At 46.1% G+C, this 20154-nt stretch overlaps 1 protein-coding gene across 1 annotated transcript in view; it reads left to right on the plus strand.

Moving 5' to 3' along the window:
- The first annotated feature begins 701 nt into the window (after positions 1-701).
- Iqgap1 (IQ motif containing GTPase activating protein 1) overlaps positions 702-20154 on the plus strand; it is a 90322-nt gene continuing 70869 nt past the window's right edge. The window contains exons 1-2 of the mRNA XM_041663679.1: positions 702-865; positions 3518-3617. Coding sequence (XP_041519613.1) covers positions 805-865; positions 3518-3617 — 161 coding nt within the window. The 5' untranslated portion in view covers positions 702-804. The remainder of the gene's footprint in view (positions 866-3517; positions 3618-20154) is intronic.

Below are 20154 nucleotides of genomic sequence, written 5' to 3' on the forward strand. Positions count from 1 at the left end.
AAGTTACTGAGGAAAAAAAAGGGGGGGGGGGAGCTGAGGATAGAATTTGGTTGAATACCGACGCTTTGAAAGCAGGTTACGAGGGCAACAAGAAAAGGCAGCCCTAAGAGTGAAGATACCCCTTAGGAGCTTGCGAAAAAGAGCATGGAGCATAAAATTAGTCTCATCAACAGTTCTCCCGTTTCAGCGTCTTTGTCCCCCAAATTGAAGAGATTCAGCGGCTCTCCATTTTAGCACTGCTGCGGAGAACGGAGGCCAGGTAGACAAAATGTGGCAGGGAGTAGGGGTGGAAGTCTTTCGTGTCAGTTTGGGTCTTTCTTGCGTCCAACAAGAACACCCTGGGCCACCTGAAAGGGCTCCTTCCATGAGCTGCAAGGCGGAGGGGATAACTTAGCTGTCTGGGGAAGGCAGGCGGCCGAAGAAGTTTAGATTTCAAGCTCTCGAGCTTGGCGGCCTTTCAGTCTGAGCCGCCGATAGGACGATGGCGGAGGAGCGTCGCGACAACCGACCAAGCCCGCCTAGGGACTTGCCTACCGCGCTCCGCCTCCTCGCTTCCGCAAGTGGCGGCGAAGCGAGCAGGGGCGGGTCCTGAAAAATTGACCACGCCCGCCCCTTCCGCCCGATGTGCGGAGCCTCAAGGGCGGTGTCTGCGGGGCGGGGTCTGCAGGGTGGAGCCGACGGTGAGGGGCGGGGCCTCGAGGACAGCGACAGCCCGCGCACAGGGCAGGAGTTGCCGCTGCTGCTACTGCCGTCCGCGTCTTCAAGGTCTCAGCGCTTCCTCACCGGAGACCGGACTCGGCCGCCATGTCCATGTCCGCCGCGGAGGAGGTTGATGGACTGGGTGTGGTCCGGCCGCACTATGGCTGTGAGTGCCCGGGGCTTGGGATGCGCGGGCGAGGGGCCAGGCTCGGGTTTTCCCGGGGGCTCAGCCGGGCGGGTGCGCGGGGTGGCCTGGGACCGCACGGACCCGGAAGAGCAGCCCAGCTGTGTGGCTGGCAGCAAGGTTCGCGCCCGATCCCTCTCGAGCTCCGGAGGCGGCGGGTAGGAACCTGGAGGCCTCAGCCTGAGCCAGGCGCTGCGGCAGGGGAGCCCCACCCAGCGCCTCCGCCGCTTAGCTCTACTGAGATTGGGGAAGACGGCCTGGGGTGAGGTGGCAGGAGGACTGTGCAGGGCGTGTCCTGGGCACTGGACCCAGGGGTTCTGCTCGGGCGTGGTGGGAAAGTGCTGTGCTGCCCCGATTGCTGCCTGCGAGGGTGACCCAGGGTACAGACACGCGCGGTCAGACTAACTGTGAGTTTTGGGCAAGCCACTTAAGCTTTCTCGGGCTGGGTTCTCTCGTCAGCGTTTCAAAAGTAAAATTAAAACACACACACACAGACACATACACACAATACTCCCTCTCCCCACTCACACACACTTCCTCATTTTCTGTGGCCATACCTTCAACATCAGTGAGCTAACTCTACGTGGGATAGTAGTTACAAGAGGAACCCTTTGGGTCTCGGGTTTAGATTTTGATTTATGTTTTTGGGGAAAGTACATTCTTAAAGGATACTTCCAAATATCCACAGTTATGTGTGAGATACTGTGCCTCGTTTGTGAAATTCGAGATGAATAAGACCATGCAGTGCCTTCCAGAACTGTCAGAGGCAGGTGGACAAAGGGTTGATAATAAAATGTGGGGTTGGGAATTTAGCCCAGTGGTAGAGCACTTGCCTAACAATTTCAAGGTCCTGGGTTTGGTCCTCAGCTGGGGGAGGGGGATAATGAGGTGCAATAAAGGTACTTGGTGCATGAACTAGCTAGGTGTAGAGAGTGATGGGGGTGAAGAGAAGGGACGTAGGGAGGCCCTGGGAATACAGGTGGTGACTTTTGAACAGAGGTTTGAATGATGCCGTGTAGGGCAGGGTGGGTGTGCAAGACGTGACTTTGAGAGGGCAGACATAAACTAAATATGGTACTGAAGACTATAGGGATTCTCTGTGGAAGACCCTGCGTGGTGTGGTAGTGTAGTAGTGGATAGGAAGGGAAAGAAGGGGGAAAAGTGTTTCCCAAGAACGGCTTTGATCACTTTCCTAGGGAGTTAGGAATTCATTTCTTACCTCTGTGACTGTGGAGGAGGCAGATTGCTTCAGGGTTAAGCCCACAGGCCCTGGAGATGGGAGGATTTGAATGTAGATCCCTTTATTAGCTCTGAGGCTGAGTTCATCCAGCTTCAATTTCCTCGTCTGTCCAATAGTGGTAATGGGGGATTGTTCTGGGCTTTAGTGAGAGAATGTGTGTAAAATGCTTAATCCCACAGCCCGGGTGGGGAGTGGGGTGGGGGCGGGGGCTTTGACTCTGGCTATGGGATTAAGCATTTTATATACAATCTGCGAATAAAGAGTGGAAAGTGTGGTGCCCTCTGTCTTAGTTCTGACCAACAAGGATAGACATTAGTTGGTGCCTTTTGAGGCTACAGGAAAATGCAGTACATATATATTTAAAACATTTTGAGAATTCCATACATATAAAAAAGTGAAATATGATTATAACTATCTCTCATCTCTCCCCTTCAATAATGTATCTCACTATATAACTCTAGCTGGCCTGAACTTGCTATTTAAGACAGTCTGGTTTTGGACTCAGAGGTCTGCCTGTCTCTGCTTCTAAATGCTGGGATTACAGGTTTATACCATCACTCCTGGCTCTTTTTCTTTTTTTTAGCTTTTTTTTTTTTATGTGTATGGGTGATCTGTTGTCTGCATGTATGATGTCTCTGCACCATGTGTGCGGAAGTGTCTGCAGAGGCCAGTAGACAATGTCTGATCCCTTGAAACTGGATCACATAGCCTATTGTGATCCTTCACGTGTCTGCTGGGAATTGAACCCAGGTCCTTTGCAAGAGTAGCCAGTTCTCTTAACTTAGGTTGAGTCATCGCTCCAACCTTAAAAAAAAACAAAAAACAAACAAACAAAAACAAACAAAAAACAACCCCCCCCCAAAAAAACCCCAACCAACCAGGTCCAATTAGTGCTTCCCCCTATGTGCTTGGGTATCAGATTGTCTATTGGAGCATGGGCATCTTACCAGTGACCACCCTTCCATATCATACATTTTTTATTTTAGTGTGTATGAGTGCCTGCATGTATGTATGTACATTGCATACATATATGGTGTCCTTGGAGATGAGAAACAGGGCATTGGATCCCCTTGAATTAGAATTACAGAATCTTGTGAGTGGCCATGTGGGTGCTAGGAACCCAGGTCCTCCTCAAGTGCTCTTAACTGCTGAATCATCTCTGCAGACCTTTACCCCCCTCCCCCAACACACACACATTTAAGGGTAAGATGAGTGTAGTTGAAGCCATGTGTGTTTGCTTTTAGGAAAATCATTTGTAGTACACCCGGCTACCCACATATTCACTAGCTAGCCTGCTTTTCTAAGGGATTGGCAGCAATTTGGTGGCCACGGCCCTCGTTTATTGCTGAGGAAAGGTAGATTCTGGCCCTCAACCTCTTTCTGTCCTGCTTTAGCTGTGCTGGATAATGAGAGGCTCACCGCAGAGGAGATGGATGAAAGGAGGCGGCAGAACGTGGCCTACGAGTACCTCTGTCATCTGGAAGAAGCAAAGAGGTAATGAAGGGAGCACTTGAAGATTTGTTTTTATTTGTGTGTGTTTGTTTTGGTGCCCGTGTATGGGCACCTGCAGAGATGAGGAGAAGGCAGTAGATCTTCCAGGAGCTGGAGTTACAGGCGGTTGAGTCACCTGATGTGGGTGCTGGGAGCCCAGCTGCGGTTCTCTCCTAACTGCTGAGTCATCTGTCCAGCCTCCAGATGGCTTCCTTTGTGTGGACTGTACTTTAGGTAAGAATGTTGGAGGGTGTTAGTGGTAGTCATGGTGACAGGTGGTCCGCGATTGTGTCGAATATTTGTGCATACCAAAGAGATTTCTAGATTTGTGTGATTCAGTTTTTTATGTGTATGGTGGTTGTTCTGGGTCCTGCCAGGCGATCTGTTAGAAATAACATTTGAAGATTTATTTATCTTTATGTGCGTTTGTGTTTTTCTTGCATGTATGTCTGTGTGAGGATGTCAGATCCCCTGGAACTGGAGTTACAGACAGTTGTGGGGTGCTGGGAGTTGAACCTGGGTTTCTCTGAAAGAGCAGCCAGTGTTCTTAACCCATCTCTCCAGCCCTAGAAATAACATTTTAAGTTTGGGTTTGGTGTTCTTGAGCTTAATGTTTGCTAATTCTTCACAAGTTTTCGTTTCTATACTTAGCCCCGTGTTCCCTTGTGACTTGTGGAGTGGGTATTAGGTGTGGGAGGCTGATGAGGATAGTCCCATAAGGGGCTAAGGATGTACCTTTCTCAAGTGTGCCCAAGGTCCTGAGACACCCAGTGCCAGAAGAAAGCCCAAGAAGCTGTCTAGCCAGGGCAGTGCTGTAGGTACAGATCCATCCATTTGGCAGCATTGAGAGACCCTCTATCAAATGCATGCGCTCCCATGTGCCTGCCCCACTTTTTTTTTTTTTTTTTTTGGAGACAGCCCCATGCTGGCCTCAAACTCAGTTCTGTTGCTGAGGCCTGCCTGCTCCTCCCACCACCACCTCTCAAGTGCTGAGATTACAGGCATGCAAGCACCACGCCCATCCCCTCCGCATTCTTTACCAAAGTGGCTGACCAGCTGCTGTTTATCTTTCCCAGGTATCTCAAGACCTTGTGATCTTAATTTTAGGGTGTCAATTTGCTATCAGTAGTTTCTTTTGTTCTGTTGCTTATATTCCTTTGCAAGATTCCAGAGTAGATAAATACAATTATAGATTGTGTGCAGCGAGGAATAATGAAAGATATTTGTCATTCAAGTTTACTAAAAAATCAAGGATGTTTCAAATGGGGCTGAAAAAACAAGAGTAAAGATTTGGCTTTCTGTGTTTCTTAAATAATTCTAAAAATGTTAAAAGCACTTCAGGAAAGTTGATAATACATACAACAAGCTTTCTTGAGCCCAAGAACCCTAAGCCCTTCAGAGTTTACTTTCCTCTAAAAGACGGCAAAACAGCCTCAGTTAGGGTCCCCTGGACTCTCTTTAAGATTTACCTTTTATTTTTAACCGCATGTGCTCATGTCCACGGAGGCCAGAGCCATCCGATTCCCTGGAACCAGACTGAAAGGAGATTGACCCTCCTGACATGGGTGCTAGGAACTGAACCTGCCTCTTAACTCCAGAGTCATCTTTCCTGCCCCCTATTGTGTCTTGAGTTTTGGGTGCTTCTCTGAGTTTATAGCCTTTTTAGAAAGTCAGAGAAGGATATTGATGGTCATTTAGGTGAAGAGTAGCGATAACACTAGTTTTTTGTTTTGCTTTGTTTTGTTTTATTTTTTGGTTTTTCGAGACATGGTTTCTCTGCATAGCCCTGGCTTTCCTGGAACTCACTCTGTAGACCAGGCTAGCCTTGAACTCAGAGATCCTCTTGCCTCTGTTTGACACTAGTCTTCCGAATGGAAGTTTATTATGATAGTACCAGGGGCTGAAGCATAAAGAATATTTGCTGTACCATTGAGCTTCTTTCCCAACTTAATGGTCAACGAAAGTGTAAACAGCAAGTATTTTCTCACAGGATGTTTGTAATAAATGAAAACACTAAGTCCTCTGCCACTCAAATTGTGAACTTCTCCTTGTGGAAGGTCAAGGAATTTGTAAGCTGCTGCTGGTCTCGGAGGCCATCTTGTGCTCCGTGGAGTCACTGGGACTCTGTTGAGGTGCCCGAAAACACCGGCTTTACTAATTCCCCTCAACCCCCCCTCCCCCCAGTAGCTCCTCCGCTTTTGCCCAGTGTTGGCTTTCTACGGTGATGTCGCCGCCGTTCTACCATGTGACACGGACATTCACATTTCATATGTGGTATCTCGGAGCATCTCGCCAACATCCACTGTGATATTGCCATACCACCATCTTAGCGTAAAGTTTTACGTTTTTGAAGCACTGGGGATTTGGGCCTTGTGCTTGCTGCCTGCTAGGCAAAGCACCGGCTACCATGTCCCCAGCACAAGGTCAATTTCTGTCCAAACCAGCCATCTCGTTTCCATGAGGAGCCTGAGACCTGAGCTTTCTTAGTACGCTGGTAACTTCTTTTTTCAGGGTGGGCGTCGTGTAGCCAAGGCTGGCCTGGGGCTCACTGGTAACCAGCTGAAACCATGAGCCCCGTGCCATAGTTGTCCGCCACCACACTTGGCTTCTTGTGGTTTCTTGGTTAAGGGGTGGTCTTTATTTGTGCAGTGGTCTTTATCCCGGGTGTGTGGTGTGTGCATCAGAATCCCCTGGGAGAGTTCTTACAGGTGCAGCTCGTCTGGGTTTTCCTGTTGAACACATTCGTAAGAGTCCGACCACTGAGCTACACCTAAGTATTTTAAATGCCTCTCTTGATTTAGCTGGGGTTCTTCTCACCTTGGTTGAGAAGTAAGATTTTCATACTTTTGACACATTTAAAAATTTTGAATGGTTTTAGATCATAACTTTTCAGAGGGTTAACGATGCTCGTCCTTTTCAAGTGCAGTGCCCGTGACATTGTCTTTGCAGTATTTCTGAGCCTGTACCTCTGACAAGAGCCGTCTCCAGTACAGAAAAGCAGCCCGTTTATCTAACCCATCGAGAGGCCATTAGTCCCTCAAGGGTTTTTCAGTTGGTTGCTTTTGCAAGCTTAGGGAATGACTTAGGCAGTGGAGACATTTGTGATAGTATTTTTTTTTTAAGCTTTGGACATGGTGTTGGGCATCACTTTGTCATACCTTGGCATTGTGGAAATGCTGCCTGTTTTTTCCTAGGGAGTAAATGGTATCAAATTTGGATTCAGTATTAGTTCCTCTGTCCCCCACCCATAAAGCCAACAGCAACCTCTGATTAGAAAATCAGCTATGGAAATGTCTAAGATGCAACTGGAGAGCGCCAAGAGACCTGGGAGTGTTAGGGTAGGACCAGCGGAGTAGAGTTTCTATCTGTCAGTCATCGTCAGCCAGGACTTCCTCTCCTGCTCTGTTGCCTCACATGGGCTCCTAGGCTGTGTGCGTATGCTCCTGGGTTCATCTTCCCCTCCAGCAAAAGCCCAATTTGCCTTTTTGGGTTGGCCTGGTCCTATTTCCTCTCAAGTTGGCCAAGGTCTGGGGTTTGCATCAATCCGGAGGCCAGGAATAAAGATGAGAGCCATCCAGGGGAGAAAGGCTCCCTCCTCACTTCTATTTTTAACTTCTCTGCTCCTGCTGAGCGCTCCACCTTTTAGTACAGAGGCGCCATTGTGTGCCCTGGGGCTCTCTCTTTCCCCTGGACCTTTAGCAGAGTTTGGATGCGTGGAGACTGCTGTGTTGTCCGTGTCTCTGTGTGTACAGAGGCTAGAGGATGCTGCGGAAACACGTTTGGGTCCATAGTTTCCCAAAAAATTAATTGAGAACATTAAGTGTGGATTTCATAAAAGCAAACGAATGATTGAGAAATACAATGTAGAAAGTTCTATTTTTTGAAAAGTGGCTTCAGTATGGAGCCAGTATTCAGTATTAAGCTGGTGTTCTAAAAAAATTTTAGAAGGCTGAGAGCTATATAGCAGAACAAAGACTATCAAAGGACATCTTTTAGTGCATGCATTGATCTCTCTGTCTTGTCTGTCTGTCTTTCTATGCCTGTTCTGATTGGGCTTGACACTTATTTTAGCTAAGGAGTAGCTGAATGAGAGAGGAATGCCATTTCTCCCAGTTGAAGGAGGTAGCACTGACGTGTGAGGAATGTAGCTACTCAGGACTTGAGGCAAGAGCAGGTAACAGAAGGATCAGAAAGTGTCTTGGGTCAAAAAAGAAAAGGAGCCAAGAAAACATATTAGTTAGGTCAGAGGAGTGGAGAGAGTGTGGTGGGTTTGGAAATGCAGGAAAATCCAGTTAGGTTAAAAAGGTCACAAGGAGACAGTTAACTGTAGTACTCTCTCAGCTAATCTATTTAGTCCCTTCTTTCAGAGATTTCCTGGAGGATCCTTTTGAGTCTTCCCTGAGCCACCTTCTTTCTGAGTGCCCACACCCCAGCTTAAGGGTATAACACTCTTTTCTGACTGCCTTTGTAGAAAGGCAAGTTCAGGCTGTGGCCGGTTGGAGATTGTCAGAAACTACATGATGTTAACAGGATCTTGGTGTTAAAGAGAAGCAGTTCGTCTTCAATTGAGGGGACTTGCAAAGCAGTTTGGAAAGAAAGCAGCTCTCAGAAACAGATTCCCTTTTGTGTGTACAACTTTGCTGTCGGCATAGAACATTTTCTGGGTTGGCCTCTTTGGATCATCTTTCCTGAATTGTATTAGAATTCCAGGAACATCTGGCTATTTCCAGGCTCAGACTCCGATCTGGAAAACAGAAGTTAAGATATTTACAAGGCAAAACCCCTAATACTTAGACGAGGTAGCTGGGAAAAATAGCATGCTCCCCAGCTTTTAGAATTCTTAGATGAAGTATAGCTTAAAGGTTGAGGGAAGAAGCAGATGTGTCCCTCACACAGTAACGGTGCAACTCAGTAACGGTGCAACTCACACAGTAACAGTGCAGCTCACACAGTAACGGTGCAGCTCACACAGTAACAGTGCAGCTCACACAGTAACAGTGCAGCTCACACGGTAACAGTGCAGCTCACACGGTAACAGTGCAGCTCACACGGTAACAGTGCAGCTCACACAGTAACAGTGCAGCTCACACAGTAACAGTGCAGCTCACACAGTAACAGTGCAACTCACACAGTAACAGTGCAGCTCACACAGTAACAGTGCAACTCACACGGTAACAGTGCAGCTCACACGGTAACAGTGCAGCTCACACGGTAACAGTGCAACTCACACAGTGACAGTGCAACTCACACAGTAACAGTGCAGCTCACACAGTAACAGTGCAGCTCACACAGTAACAGTGCAACTCACACAGTAACAGTGCCGTGCACACAATAACAGTGTCGTGCACACGGTAACAGTGCTCCAAACGTGACTTTTCTGTCCTAGTGTGACTGCCAGTCACTTTTTACCAGACTCCCTTGGAAACTTACAGATGTGAAGCAGAGGCAGGGCATGGTGTGGCATAGGCCTTCAGTCTAGCACTGGGGTTGCAGGAGGAGGTAAAGCTAGGCAAATTTTGTGAATTTGAGGCCAGCCTGGTCTACATAGTGAAACCCAGGGCAGCATAAGGAGACTCTGTTGTCACATCCCCCAAAAGAAAATAAAAAAAGTGAGGCTGGGGCTGGGGAATGGCTGAATGGCTATTGGGGTTAGAGTTCAGATCCTCAGGAACCCATGAAAAATGCAGGTGGGTGGGGCCCATCTGTAATTCCAGCCCCAGAAAACTATCAAGTAAGACTGCCACCTTGGCAAACTCTGGGTTTGATTGAGAGCTCCTCCTCCCTCACTGAATAAGGTGGAAGAGTGGTGGAGAAGGATTCATGTGATAAACCTTAGGCTTCCTTGTTCACATGTGCACATGGACCTATGTGTGTGTACATACACAAACAAAAATAAACATGCATATATAAGCACACATGAAAACTGGAAAAAGAGGGCAGTAGTGGTACATGCCTTTAACCCCAGCACTCAGGAGACAGAGGCAGGCAGAGCTCTATGAGTTCAAGGCCAGCCTGGTCTACAGAGCAAGTTCCAGGACAACCAGGACTACACAGAGAGACCCTGTCTTGAAGGAAAAAAAAGTTTGAGAGAGAAAAAAACAAAATGAAAAATGTGAAGGCGTATGGATGGCTGGAATGGTAACTCCAGCCTTGGGGAGGTGGAGGCATGGAGGATCAGGAGTGCAGAGGGAGGTGGAGGCATGGAGGGTCAGGAGTGCAGAGGGAGGTGGAGGCATGGAGGGTCAGGAGTGCAGAGGGAGGTGGAGGCATGGAGGGTCAGGAGTGCAGAGGGAGGTGGAGGCATGGAGGGTCAGGAGTGCAGAGGGAGGTTGTAGTAATAAGAGTGGCGGGGCTGCATCCCCAGCACCCCAGCCGCCTGCTAGGTTATGCCCCGAAATAACAACACACAAATTGTATTCATTTAAACACTGCTTGGCCCTTTAGCTCTAGCCCTTACTGGCTAATTCTGATATCCCGATCAACCCATCTCTAATAATCTGTGAGCACCGGTCTTACCGGGAAGATTCTAGCCTACGTCCATCCTGGGTCAGAGCTTCATCGCGTGTGTCTGCCCGGGAGCGGGGCATGGCGTCTCTTCTGAGGCGTCTGCTCCCGAGAGGAGTGCTGTCGAGTCTGAGCTCATTTCCTCTTCCTCCCAGCATTCTGTTCTGTTTTCTTCACCCACCTGTGTTCTAACCTATGAGGGCCAGCCAAGCAGTTTCTTTATTTTTTTAACCAATGACCTTTCTCCATCATTTCCCCTTTTTCTGTTTAAACAAAAACAAAGGAAGGCTTTAACTTTAACATAGCATAATTACATATAACAAAACAGTTTTCTAGTAAAAATTACAATAATCTTTATCATAATTAAGGAAAACTATAACTAACTATTCTTAACTCCATCAAAGACTCCAGAAAGATACAATATTACCTAAGCAAACAAGAAAAAAGCAACTTTCTTTTTTTTTTTTTTTTTGTGGTTTTTCGAGACAGGGTTTCTCTGTGGTTTTGGAGCCTGTCCTGGAACTAGCTCTTGTAGACCAGGCTGGTCTCGAACTCACAGAGATCCGCCTGCCTCTGCCTCCCGAGTGCTGGGATTAAAGGCGTGCGCCACCACCGCCCGGCAAAACTCTAGAAATGACAGAGACATCTCGCTGCCTGGACAGTCATCCAAAGTTTCTTTGTACCGTTGGGGCATCCATCTTCGGCCTACAGGCCCATGGTATCCAGAGACATTTCCATGAAGCAGAACATTTCAAAGTCAGTTCAGTCACTATCTGTTGTGTCCTGCAGAATGTCTCGCCGACTCTATCATGAATCAGGAACCCCGAAAGATCATCTCACCTTTAGGCAAGCTCAGTAATCCTCTCTCTGCAGGTTCTCTGTGTCCAGTTTATGCAATAGTCCAGGCAAGAACAGTTTCTTGCCCAAATGGCTATCAAACTCCATAAGAATCCTCTTCGATGCCCATCTTCTTGAAGGAGATTGGTGCTGCCAGGAGCAGAGTGTCTCATTGTCATGAAAAGTCCTAAGTTATTAAAACATTAAGTGCCATATTCTGCAGTCTTTGAAAGATATGAAAAATGTCTATCTAACTGAAATGTATCTCTATATATCTAGAAAATCTAACTAACATGACTACAAGCTTGACCATTACTGATGATTATCTATTAACCTATTTCTTAATTATACATTACATTTTTTTCATGAACTACACAATCCCAATATCTTAATAGCAGAAATATGCATATACATATAACAAAATTGACCTTAAATCTCTATCAATAAAGCAAAATCTATACTAATACAAATTATTCATATCTATATCATATCTCCCTTTAAATGTTAAAGAACATTTATAAACCATATTTGGGAACATAGGCGCAGTTTTTTCTCTCCAAACTGCTTTCTGCTGAATGGGGGCGTCGTTAATTAGGTCTTTCATGGTATAACCTGTGTGCTAGTTTCATCTCAGTTGGCAGTTGAGCGAAGCAATTTTCTGAAGGTGTTCACACCAACCCTTCAGGAGGGCGTGGTCCATCATACCAAATCGGAATAGAAGAAATGAACAGGGTCTCATCCTCTGTGAAAACAAAATAAGAAACTCCTTTCCAAAGCATCATGTCCTTAGATCCAAATTTCAAATTCAAGGCATTTTCAAAGTATCTATGTTGGATTAGTTCAGCAGCATTTATAAACAAATATCTTTTAGCAGCTGTTGCTCTTTTCTCAGCATTCAAACAATTCAAACAGAGCATAATAGCATACAGTATCAAAATTCTCTGTGTATTTTCCATCTTTGTGTGCTTTATTTTAACCTCTATTTTATTTATTTTTACTTTTATTTTTTGCTTTTTGAGACAGGTTCTCTGTATCTTTGACCTGGAATAACTCTGTAGACCAGGCTGTCTTTGAACTCTCAGAGATCCGCCTGTCTCTGCCTTCCAGGCATTGGGATTAAAGGTGTGTGCTACCACACCTTGAAGTCACAGAGGTCAATCTCCCTCTGCCTTCCAAGTGTTGGGATTAAAGGTGTGTACTACCACACCCAACACTCTCTTCCTTTTTTTTTTTACTTTAAGAACTTTAAGTTTTAGCCTGCATATATTTTTAACACACTGTAAACCATTTAGAATTTTTTTTTGTCTTTGAATCTCTCTTTACTGTATATCTCTCTTTTTCTGACCACATGAGTCTTTAATTTATCAAGCAATATCAGTAGGACTAAAGCCGTGGCTTTGCCGGCTAGATCCAGTCCATTCCTTAGCTTTCCAACCTCATGGCTGAGGTACTGGCTGTAGCCATGTTTAGTGCCACAACTCTATGGCATTTCAAAGTTCCTGCCAGCAAGTAAGTTGCAGCATTATGTCCACAGACAACACACAAGTCCTCTCTCTGTAGTCGGCCCTCCTGCCTCAAACAGTCAGAGTTTGCCCTGGCAGGACAGCCCAGGAAGCCGGCATTTTAAAACAACACAGGTTTTTTTCCTGCTGCTGAGTCAGGAAAATTTCAAAATGGAGGATGTACCATTTTGTGCTAGCTCTGGGGCCACCAGGTAGGAGCGGCCCTCAGCACTTTAATTCTGAGACTGAGCGTGCAGCACAGAAATTCATTTCATCCAAGTTACAGCCAAATCTGACACGCAGAGCCGCCTGCCTGAGCCTGATTCTGCAGTCTGCCCAGGTGCAGGCGGGGAGTGCTGAGCCATTGGCACAGTCTCAGAGCACTCTCCTTTCTATCCCAAGCGGGAACACAAACATCCAGTCCCCATAAAATTCATTGAAACGCTTTAAAGCCAGAGTTCACGCTGGCAGTACAGCCCCAAGAAGCCCACTTTAAAATGACGCAGCGTTTTTTTCTGCTGCTGATGCCGAATCAGGAAATCTCTCTACGGCACGCCACTAACAAACAGCAAAAATCTGTGTTAAACTCTCTCTCCCTTATTTTTAAGCCTTCTCAGATTTTTAAGTGGATTTAGTCCATCACGTCGGGCGCCACTCTGTAGTAATAAGAGCGGCGGGGCTGCGTCCCCAGCACCCCGGCAGCCTGGCTAGCTTATGCCCCGAAATAACAACACACAAATTGTATTCATTTAAACATTGCTTGGCCCTTTAGCTCTAGCCCTTACTGGCTAATTCTGATATCCCGATCAACCCATCTCTAATAATCTGTGAGCACCGGTCTTACCGGGAAGATTCTAGCCTACGTCCATCCTGGGTCAGAGCTTCATCGCGTGTGTCTGCCCGGGAACGGGGCATGGCGTCTCTTCTGAGGCGTCTGCTCCCGAGAGAAGAGCTGTTGAGTCTGAGCTCACTTCCTCTTCCTCCCAGCATTCTGTTCTGTTTTCTCCACCCACCTGTGTTCTAACCTATGAGGGCCAGCCAAGCAGTTTCTTTATTTTTTTAACCAATGACCTTCCTCCATCAGGAGGTGGAGGCATGGAGGGTCAGGAGTGCAGAGTCACTGTCAGCACCGTAGTGGGCAGCTTGAGCGCATGAGACTCAGTGTCAAGACACAAAGAAGCATGGAGCTGGGGCGAGATGGGGTCTGAATGCTCGGGGAGGACGAGACTGGAAGCTCCCGAGTGTGAGGCCAGCCTCAGTGGCAAAACAAGGCAGGTGGCTGTTGCACTCTGATAATCTCAGGGTTTAGAGACTGAGGCAGGAGGATTGAGGATTTGAGACTAGCTTGGGCTTGAGACCTGCCTCAAAAACAGACAGCAGAACAAGTGGAAGTCTTGACATCGAGCAGTCAAGTCAGTAGTAGTCGCCATCTTTCCTAGGGAAGTCACAGAGCCGCCCCCATGATTCTTACAACTGAAAAAAGTCTAAAAAAAACCTTTGAAAATCTTGACTGTTGAGGTGATGGGCCATGGAAAAGAATGGGACTTCGGGCTTGAGAAGGCATGCGTTCTGATTCTGGCTTTGCAAGCTGCTTGACCTCAGGTGGTGGCCTGCCTTACTCTGCATTTTACAGAGTTGTTGGAGGGTTAAGCGGTAGCCCAGGGAAATACAAGAAACACTCAGTAAATGCATTTTGTTTTATTGAATTTTTATGTTGTCTGGTGTTGTGCCTACATGTGTGAAGTTGTCTGATCCCCTGCACCTGGAGTTACAGAGAGTTGTGAGTTACTATGTGGGTGCTGGGAACTGATCTGGCTTCTCTGGAAGAGCAGCCAGTGAAAAGAAAAAAGCGAAATACAAAATGTAAAGAGAGTCATCTCTTCAGCCCCAGTGAATACGTTCTGTGTTCTTGTCTCTGGCCTAGAGATTTAGAGACTTAGTAAGAACTTGAAGCAGTGTTAATACGCTTTCAGAGTCCTCAGTAAGCTGTGCCCAGTATGTGGCATAGGATGCATAGCTTTGCATGTATGTGATCCAACACGTGTGAACAACAAGCTCCTATCCCCGTGTCAGAAGTTAGATACACCGTAAGGTTGGTGGTCCTACGGTTTCCACTGGAGACTTGTATATTTTTGGAAAGGAAACACAGTAGCAGGGAGGAGAGGGGAGAAGACTAAGAGGCGGCTTTTTTATTGATTACTGTACTACTGTAGCCAAAGTCCTCTTATAATGAGATAATAAAGAAAAGAGAGGGATTAAGAATCACCTGTGTACGTACACAGTTTTAGATAGTTATATCACAGATTTAAAAGATCCATTTGACTTCTATATGTATGTGTGTTTGTCTCTATGTGGGTAGGTGTGTGCACATGCTTGCAGGCACTTGGGGAGGACAGATGAGTTGGATGTCCTGGAGCCTGAGTTACGGGTACCTGTGAGCCTCTGTCATGGCTGTTGGGAACTGAACTCCGGTTCTCTGCAAGAGCAGTATATGCTCTTAACCATTGAGCCATCTCTCCAGTACCACAAATTCAAATTTTTCTTACTGTTTTCAACATCTACATAATATTTTTATTTAGATTTATCCAGTTTAAAGTTATGTTGCTTTGATTATTGATCAAGTTAAACATTTTCTTACATTTTTGTCTGTAGTTTTGATTTTCATATCCAGATTTTCTGTTATCTGCCTGTTTTTTTGTGTTTTTTTGTGTTTATGTGTGTGTGTGTGTGTGTGTGTGTGTGTGTGTGTTTGAGTGTGTGAGACAGGATCCCATGTAGCTCAGGTTAGTTTTAAACCTTTGTGTTCTTCCTGTTTCTACTTCCCAAGTTCTGGAATTACAAATGTATGCAAGTTATCTAGGGATGGGGACACATGCCTTTAATCCCTGCTCTCGAGAGGCAGAGGCAGCTAGGCCAGCCTGGTCTACAGAGCAAGTTCTAGGGCAGCCAGGACTGCATAGAGTGTCTCCCAAAAGTGAAAACCAAACCAAATCAAAACAACAACAACAGCCGGGTGGTGGTGCCGCACGCCTTTAATCCCAGCACTTGGGAGGCAGAGGCAGGCGGATCTCTGTGAGTTCGAGACCAGCCTGGTCTACCAGGACAGGCTCCCAAACCACAGAGAAACCCTGTCTCGAAAATCCAAAAAAACAAAAAACAAAAAACCCAACAACAAAAATACCAAACCACAATGTGCAGCTCAAAGCAGTCTTCTTTCTTATTGTCTGGTAGCAATTTATGACTAATTTGATAAATATCAAATTATATAGTCTGGCTCTGGAGTTGCCTGTGCGAGAGTTGTGTGCTGTTCTTCGAATGCCCAGCACTGCATGTGCTTTGCTCCTTCTTGCTGAGAAACTGAAGTAGCCCTGGGTTGGCCCCTTGACAAGTACTGTGATTTGTTTGTTTTTTTAACTTTTATAGAATTCTTGTTCCTTTCGCATTGGCGCTGTCTTAGCAGTTTTGTCTGTAACATGGACTCTTTTCAGTGGTGGGGATTGAACCCATGGCCTCAGGTGTGCTGTGAGGGATGCAGGCCCTCTACTACCAAGTCAGCCCTCAGTCGATTTATAAGACATTTTTGAAAGTCTTTCCTCTCCCATTTTTTCTTTCTTAAAATTCATTTTGAAGTTAGCACACAACGTCTTGTGGGTCACTGGGGCAGTTTCTTTTCCGTGCCCGGGTGTCATTAGATTTTGTTTGACTTTGTTCTCTTTGTCCTCTGCCCTCCCTCTGGCTGGTCCCATCCTGTAATATCTTTTTATTTATTTTAGCTCTAGGACATTATCCATTTTACCTTTAATAATTGCCCTGATTCATGACGCCTGTCTTGAGGGTGAGCGCTGCAGATTCTCCTCATGGTGTCTCTTCATCTCATCTGTTTATGTAAAGTCATAGCAACCGAGATGTATCGTAAACCATCTGCCGCCCTCATCCTCGGTGCGCGCCACACGTCTGGCTCAATGATCCACTGTCTTGGTTTTTGTTCTCACTGGTCCCGTTGCCTGACTTCTTAGAGTTTTCAATTTGATCTCTTAAGTCCTCTTACTCTTATTAGTGGGGTACACAGAAGCCCCCTCCGAGGTGGAGAAGAGGAGTCTCATGGGAGATGTGGCTTGACACTTCCCAGTTCTCCTCACAGACCGTGGTGTAGAGGTGGACGTGACCACAGAGCAGTGCTGGTCGGGCTGCCGAGTGTTCAGACTGCTCACCAGGCAGGACTGAGAAAGTCCTAGAGAGCTAAGTAAGCAGCCTGTTCACTTGACCTAATTTGGCATCTATTTCTCCTGGATTTAGACATCAAAGCAGTAATTGCACTCATGTATTTTAAACCCAAGTTGCAAAATAGTGAAAATGTATTTGAAGTCCCGAGTTAGCTTATTCTAGGAATTTCATTTCTTGGCTTTTCTTGGTGGCCTGTCCCTGACTCTATATCTTTTCTTCACTGTGTAGCAATTTAGAGCTACCTGTTGGTAGGTAGCAGGACTGGTCTCGAGGATTTTTAAACTATGTGGTATTTGATGGACCTCTGCTTGCTTCTAATTGGGGCTGTCTAAATAAACCCTGTGACAAGTATTTGTGTAAAGAAAGTGCTGGTAGGCAAAAATGAGACCTTCCGGAAGTGATTCATGTTACGGCTGCTGTTTGTGTAATTTGGGACTTCGTTGCTTAGAGACCATATCTTTGAGCAGGCTTCATGTGAAGTACTAGTTAAATGTCAAGGGCCAGGGCCTACCTGAGCAAATAAATTGCAGCTCTGCTTCTTCATTTTAATTTTGGAAGGCTCCTTATAGTGGCCTAACAATGTTTTTTTTTTTTTTTAACAATGTTTTTAATAAAAAACTTAAACATACAAATGAAAAATTTGGTTAATGATTTAGTTTGAAAAGTAAAAATTTGCTTAAGTTTGAATTTTCAGAAAACTTTTTATAATTATTTGGGAAGACTTGGTTGTTTCAACCAGGCACTATAGGAAGTCAACCCTTTGCCTTTAGGAGAGCTAAAAGGAAACAACAAAATCCCCATGAAACCCCAGGGCCTCCAAACCTGCCATTTGCAATGATTGAAATAATATTCCCCATGTGCCCAAAGTCAGTGACTTCCTCTTGCTTCGTTCCCTCTCCGTTGTGGTTATCCATACCATTTACCATTTCTTGAGTACTCTCTCTGTCTCTCTCCCTGTCTCTCTCTCCCTATCTCTCTCTCCCTCTCCCTGTCTCTCTCTCTGTCTCTCTCCCTGTCTCTCTCTCTCTCTCTCTCTCTCCCCCCTGTCTCTCTCTCTGTCTCTCCCTGTCTCTCTCTCTCTCCCCCTGTCTCTCTCCCTGTCTCCCTCTCTCTGTCCACAGAGTGCTGAGCACATCACATGCTGATCTAGTGAGCCGTTCTGGTGACCCCAGGAGGTGCTTATTATTTACATTTAGCAGATAAGAAGGCAAAGCCCAGAGAAGCTAATCACTCGTGTAGTAGATTTCAACTTGGCAAGGACTCCAAAGCCCTTGTTCTTAACCACTGTGTCCCCACTGCTTTGATGTTGCAGGTATTTGTACAAATAATTACAACAGTAGTTAACTATCATTAATTACATTGAATGCTGAAGAAGCTTCAGTCGAACGTTGCTGTGATATAGGCATTGTTTTTATTCCCAAGAGGGGAAAATGAATTAATAATACCAGTCCCAAGGTCACTTAACTGTCTGCATAAGTCAAGCCTAGATCTGTGTCCTACCAACCTCCTTGATGTCAACTCTGCAGACATGGAAGGGGCACTGTAAGGCCCAGTATCGAGACAACTGGTGTCCTGCTGTCAAATAGCCGACGATTGGTGCGTCGGCTGCTTACCGTGGTCTCGCCCACCTCCTAATGTCCAGCTTCTCTTCTTGTTTGCTTTATATATTGCGGATTGAACTGAGAGTCTCACACATGCTGGACAAGTTGCCTACTGTTGAACCACACCCCACACCCTAGTGATTAAAGCAAACAGTTTGAAGCAGGGTCTCCTAAAGTTGTCTAGGCTAGCTTCGGATTTCAGTCCGCCTGCTCTGGTCTCAGGAGGAGGTTGGATTTACAGGCACAGTCCACCACACCCAATTCCGTCATTTATTTTTGTCTTTAACTGGTTTGTTGGGCTATTCCTCAACGTTTTTCTACCATCTAACCTGGTCTCTGCCTTTGGACTACCAGACGGTCACTTGCTAACTGGTGACATCATGCAGACAGGAGTGGATTGGAAATTGCCTTACTTAGTTTTGGCGAGAGAGTTGCCTTGGGGGGGGGGGTTGTGGGTGGAGGAAGGACTTGTGTAAAGGCCTCTATTTCTTCTTTACGGAGAACGCCTTCCGGTTGACTCACTGGAAATCATAACGAAAAGCAGAAGGAAGACCGGAGAGGCAGCTGCCAGCCCAGGGCTTTGCTGCTGCCGGGAAGATGTCCCAGGGCACTCAGGAGCCCCTGAGTTCTAAGATTTGTGAGAGTTTTGAGGACAGAAAGAAGGAAATATTGATATTATTATGAGAGATAATTTTTTTAAAGTACAGTTGTGACCCGGGTTGAATTTTTTTTTTTTTTAAATTCAAAACCAGAGAATACAGAGATTTGGTACGTGATTCAGAGGGTACGGGAGGATGCACAGGAGACGAAAACCTGCCTGTTTTCCTTGGTCCTGTTCCTCCTGCCCCAGGATCGTCTTTTCCAGAGAGGAGGCTGTTAGGGTTGTCCTCCTCCCAGCCTCTCTGGCAGTGGACAGGAGTGACCTTCCTCTAGAAGTTCCTGTGCATTCTGCAGTTTGCAGTTCTTCCACACAGATGCAACAAAGTGCCTCATTTTTGTTCTTCAGCGGCTTGCTGAATTTCAGCTGTGGGCTTGACTGTCGATGAGCATTTCCTGCCTCTGTTAGTTCTTGTTATTATAAACAGTGCTGTAGTTAGTAACCCCGTGTGTATAGCATTGGCTGTATATACCTCAGCCTCCTGACAACCTGCCGTAGTTACTCTATTAATCTTTTCCCATTGTTTGTGAGAGCTCTTTAGATATTGAGGAACTGGGTCCTTTTTATGGCATGGTGTTGTAAGTGCTGATTCCATTTGCCCTTGAAGCTTTTATTTTGTGTAAGGTGTTAAGGTGTTAAGTTGCAGACCTGGGACAAATGACTGAGGTGTCTATTGAATGTATCAAAGTGGATCTCAAGGAGGGTTTCAGGCTGAACAGTGTTAAAAATAACAGCATCTTAAAACAAGGTTGAATTTACTAATCATATTTTTAGCTTCTGGGGTCCTCCTCTTCAGGCCATTTTTATACAGTCCTAAAGTATATGACATGATATAAAATCGTTCTGGGGTTGGAGGGACGTCTGAGCAGTTAAGAGCACAAGTTGCTCTTCCAGAGGATATGAGTTTGGTTTCCAGCACCTGTGTTGGTGACTCACAGTTGCCGTAATTCCAGTCAGATCTAAGGGGATTTGACTCCTTGGCCCTTTAAGGCACATACTCAACGTGCATGCTCACACTTTGTGCTGGTCTCAGGGGCCATATGCTCTGTGCCCTTAACAAGCCAGGTCCAGCTGTCTATCCTCACTAAGCCAATGAATGGAGCTGCATGGTCCCCAAGGTCCACTTTCAGGAGCCTGACCTGAGGGTAGGGTTTGAGGGGAAGTAACACACACACAGCTAAACAGCCCAAACGCTGAGTGCAGCACAGGCTCAG

The sequence above is a fragment of the Microtus oregoni genome, unplaced genomic scaffold, assembly GCF_018167655.1.
Source record: "Microtus oregoni isolate MIOR12 unplaced genomic scaffold, Mior012 000000F_ref0000247, whole genome shotgun sequence".
In the NCBI taxonomy this organism is placed as follows: Eukaryota; Metazoa; Chordata; class Mammalia; order Rodentia; family Cricetidae; genus Microtus; species Microtus oregoni.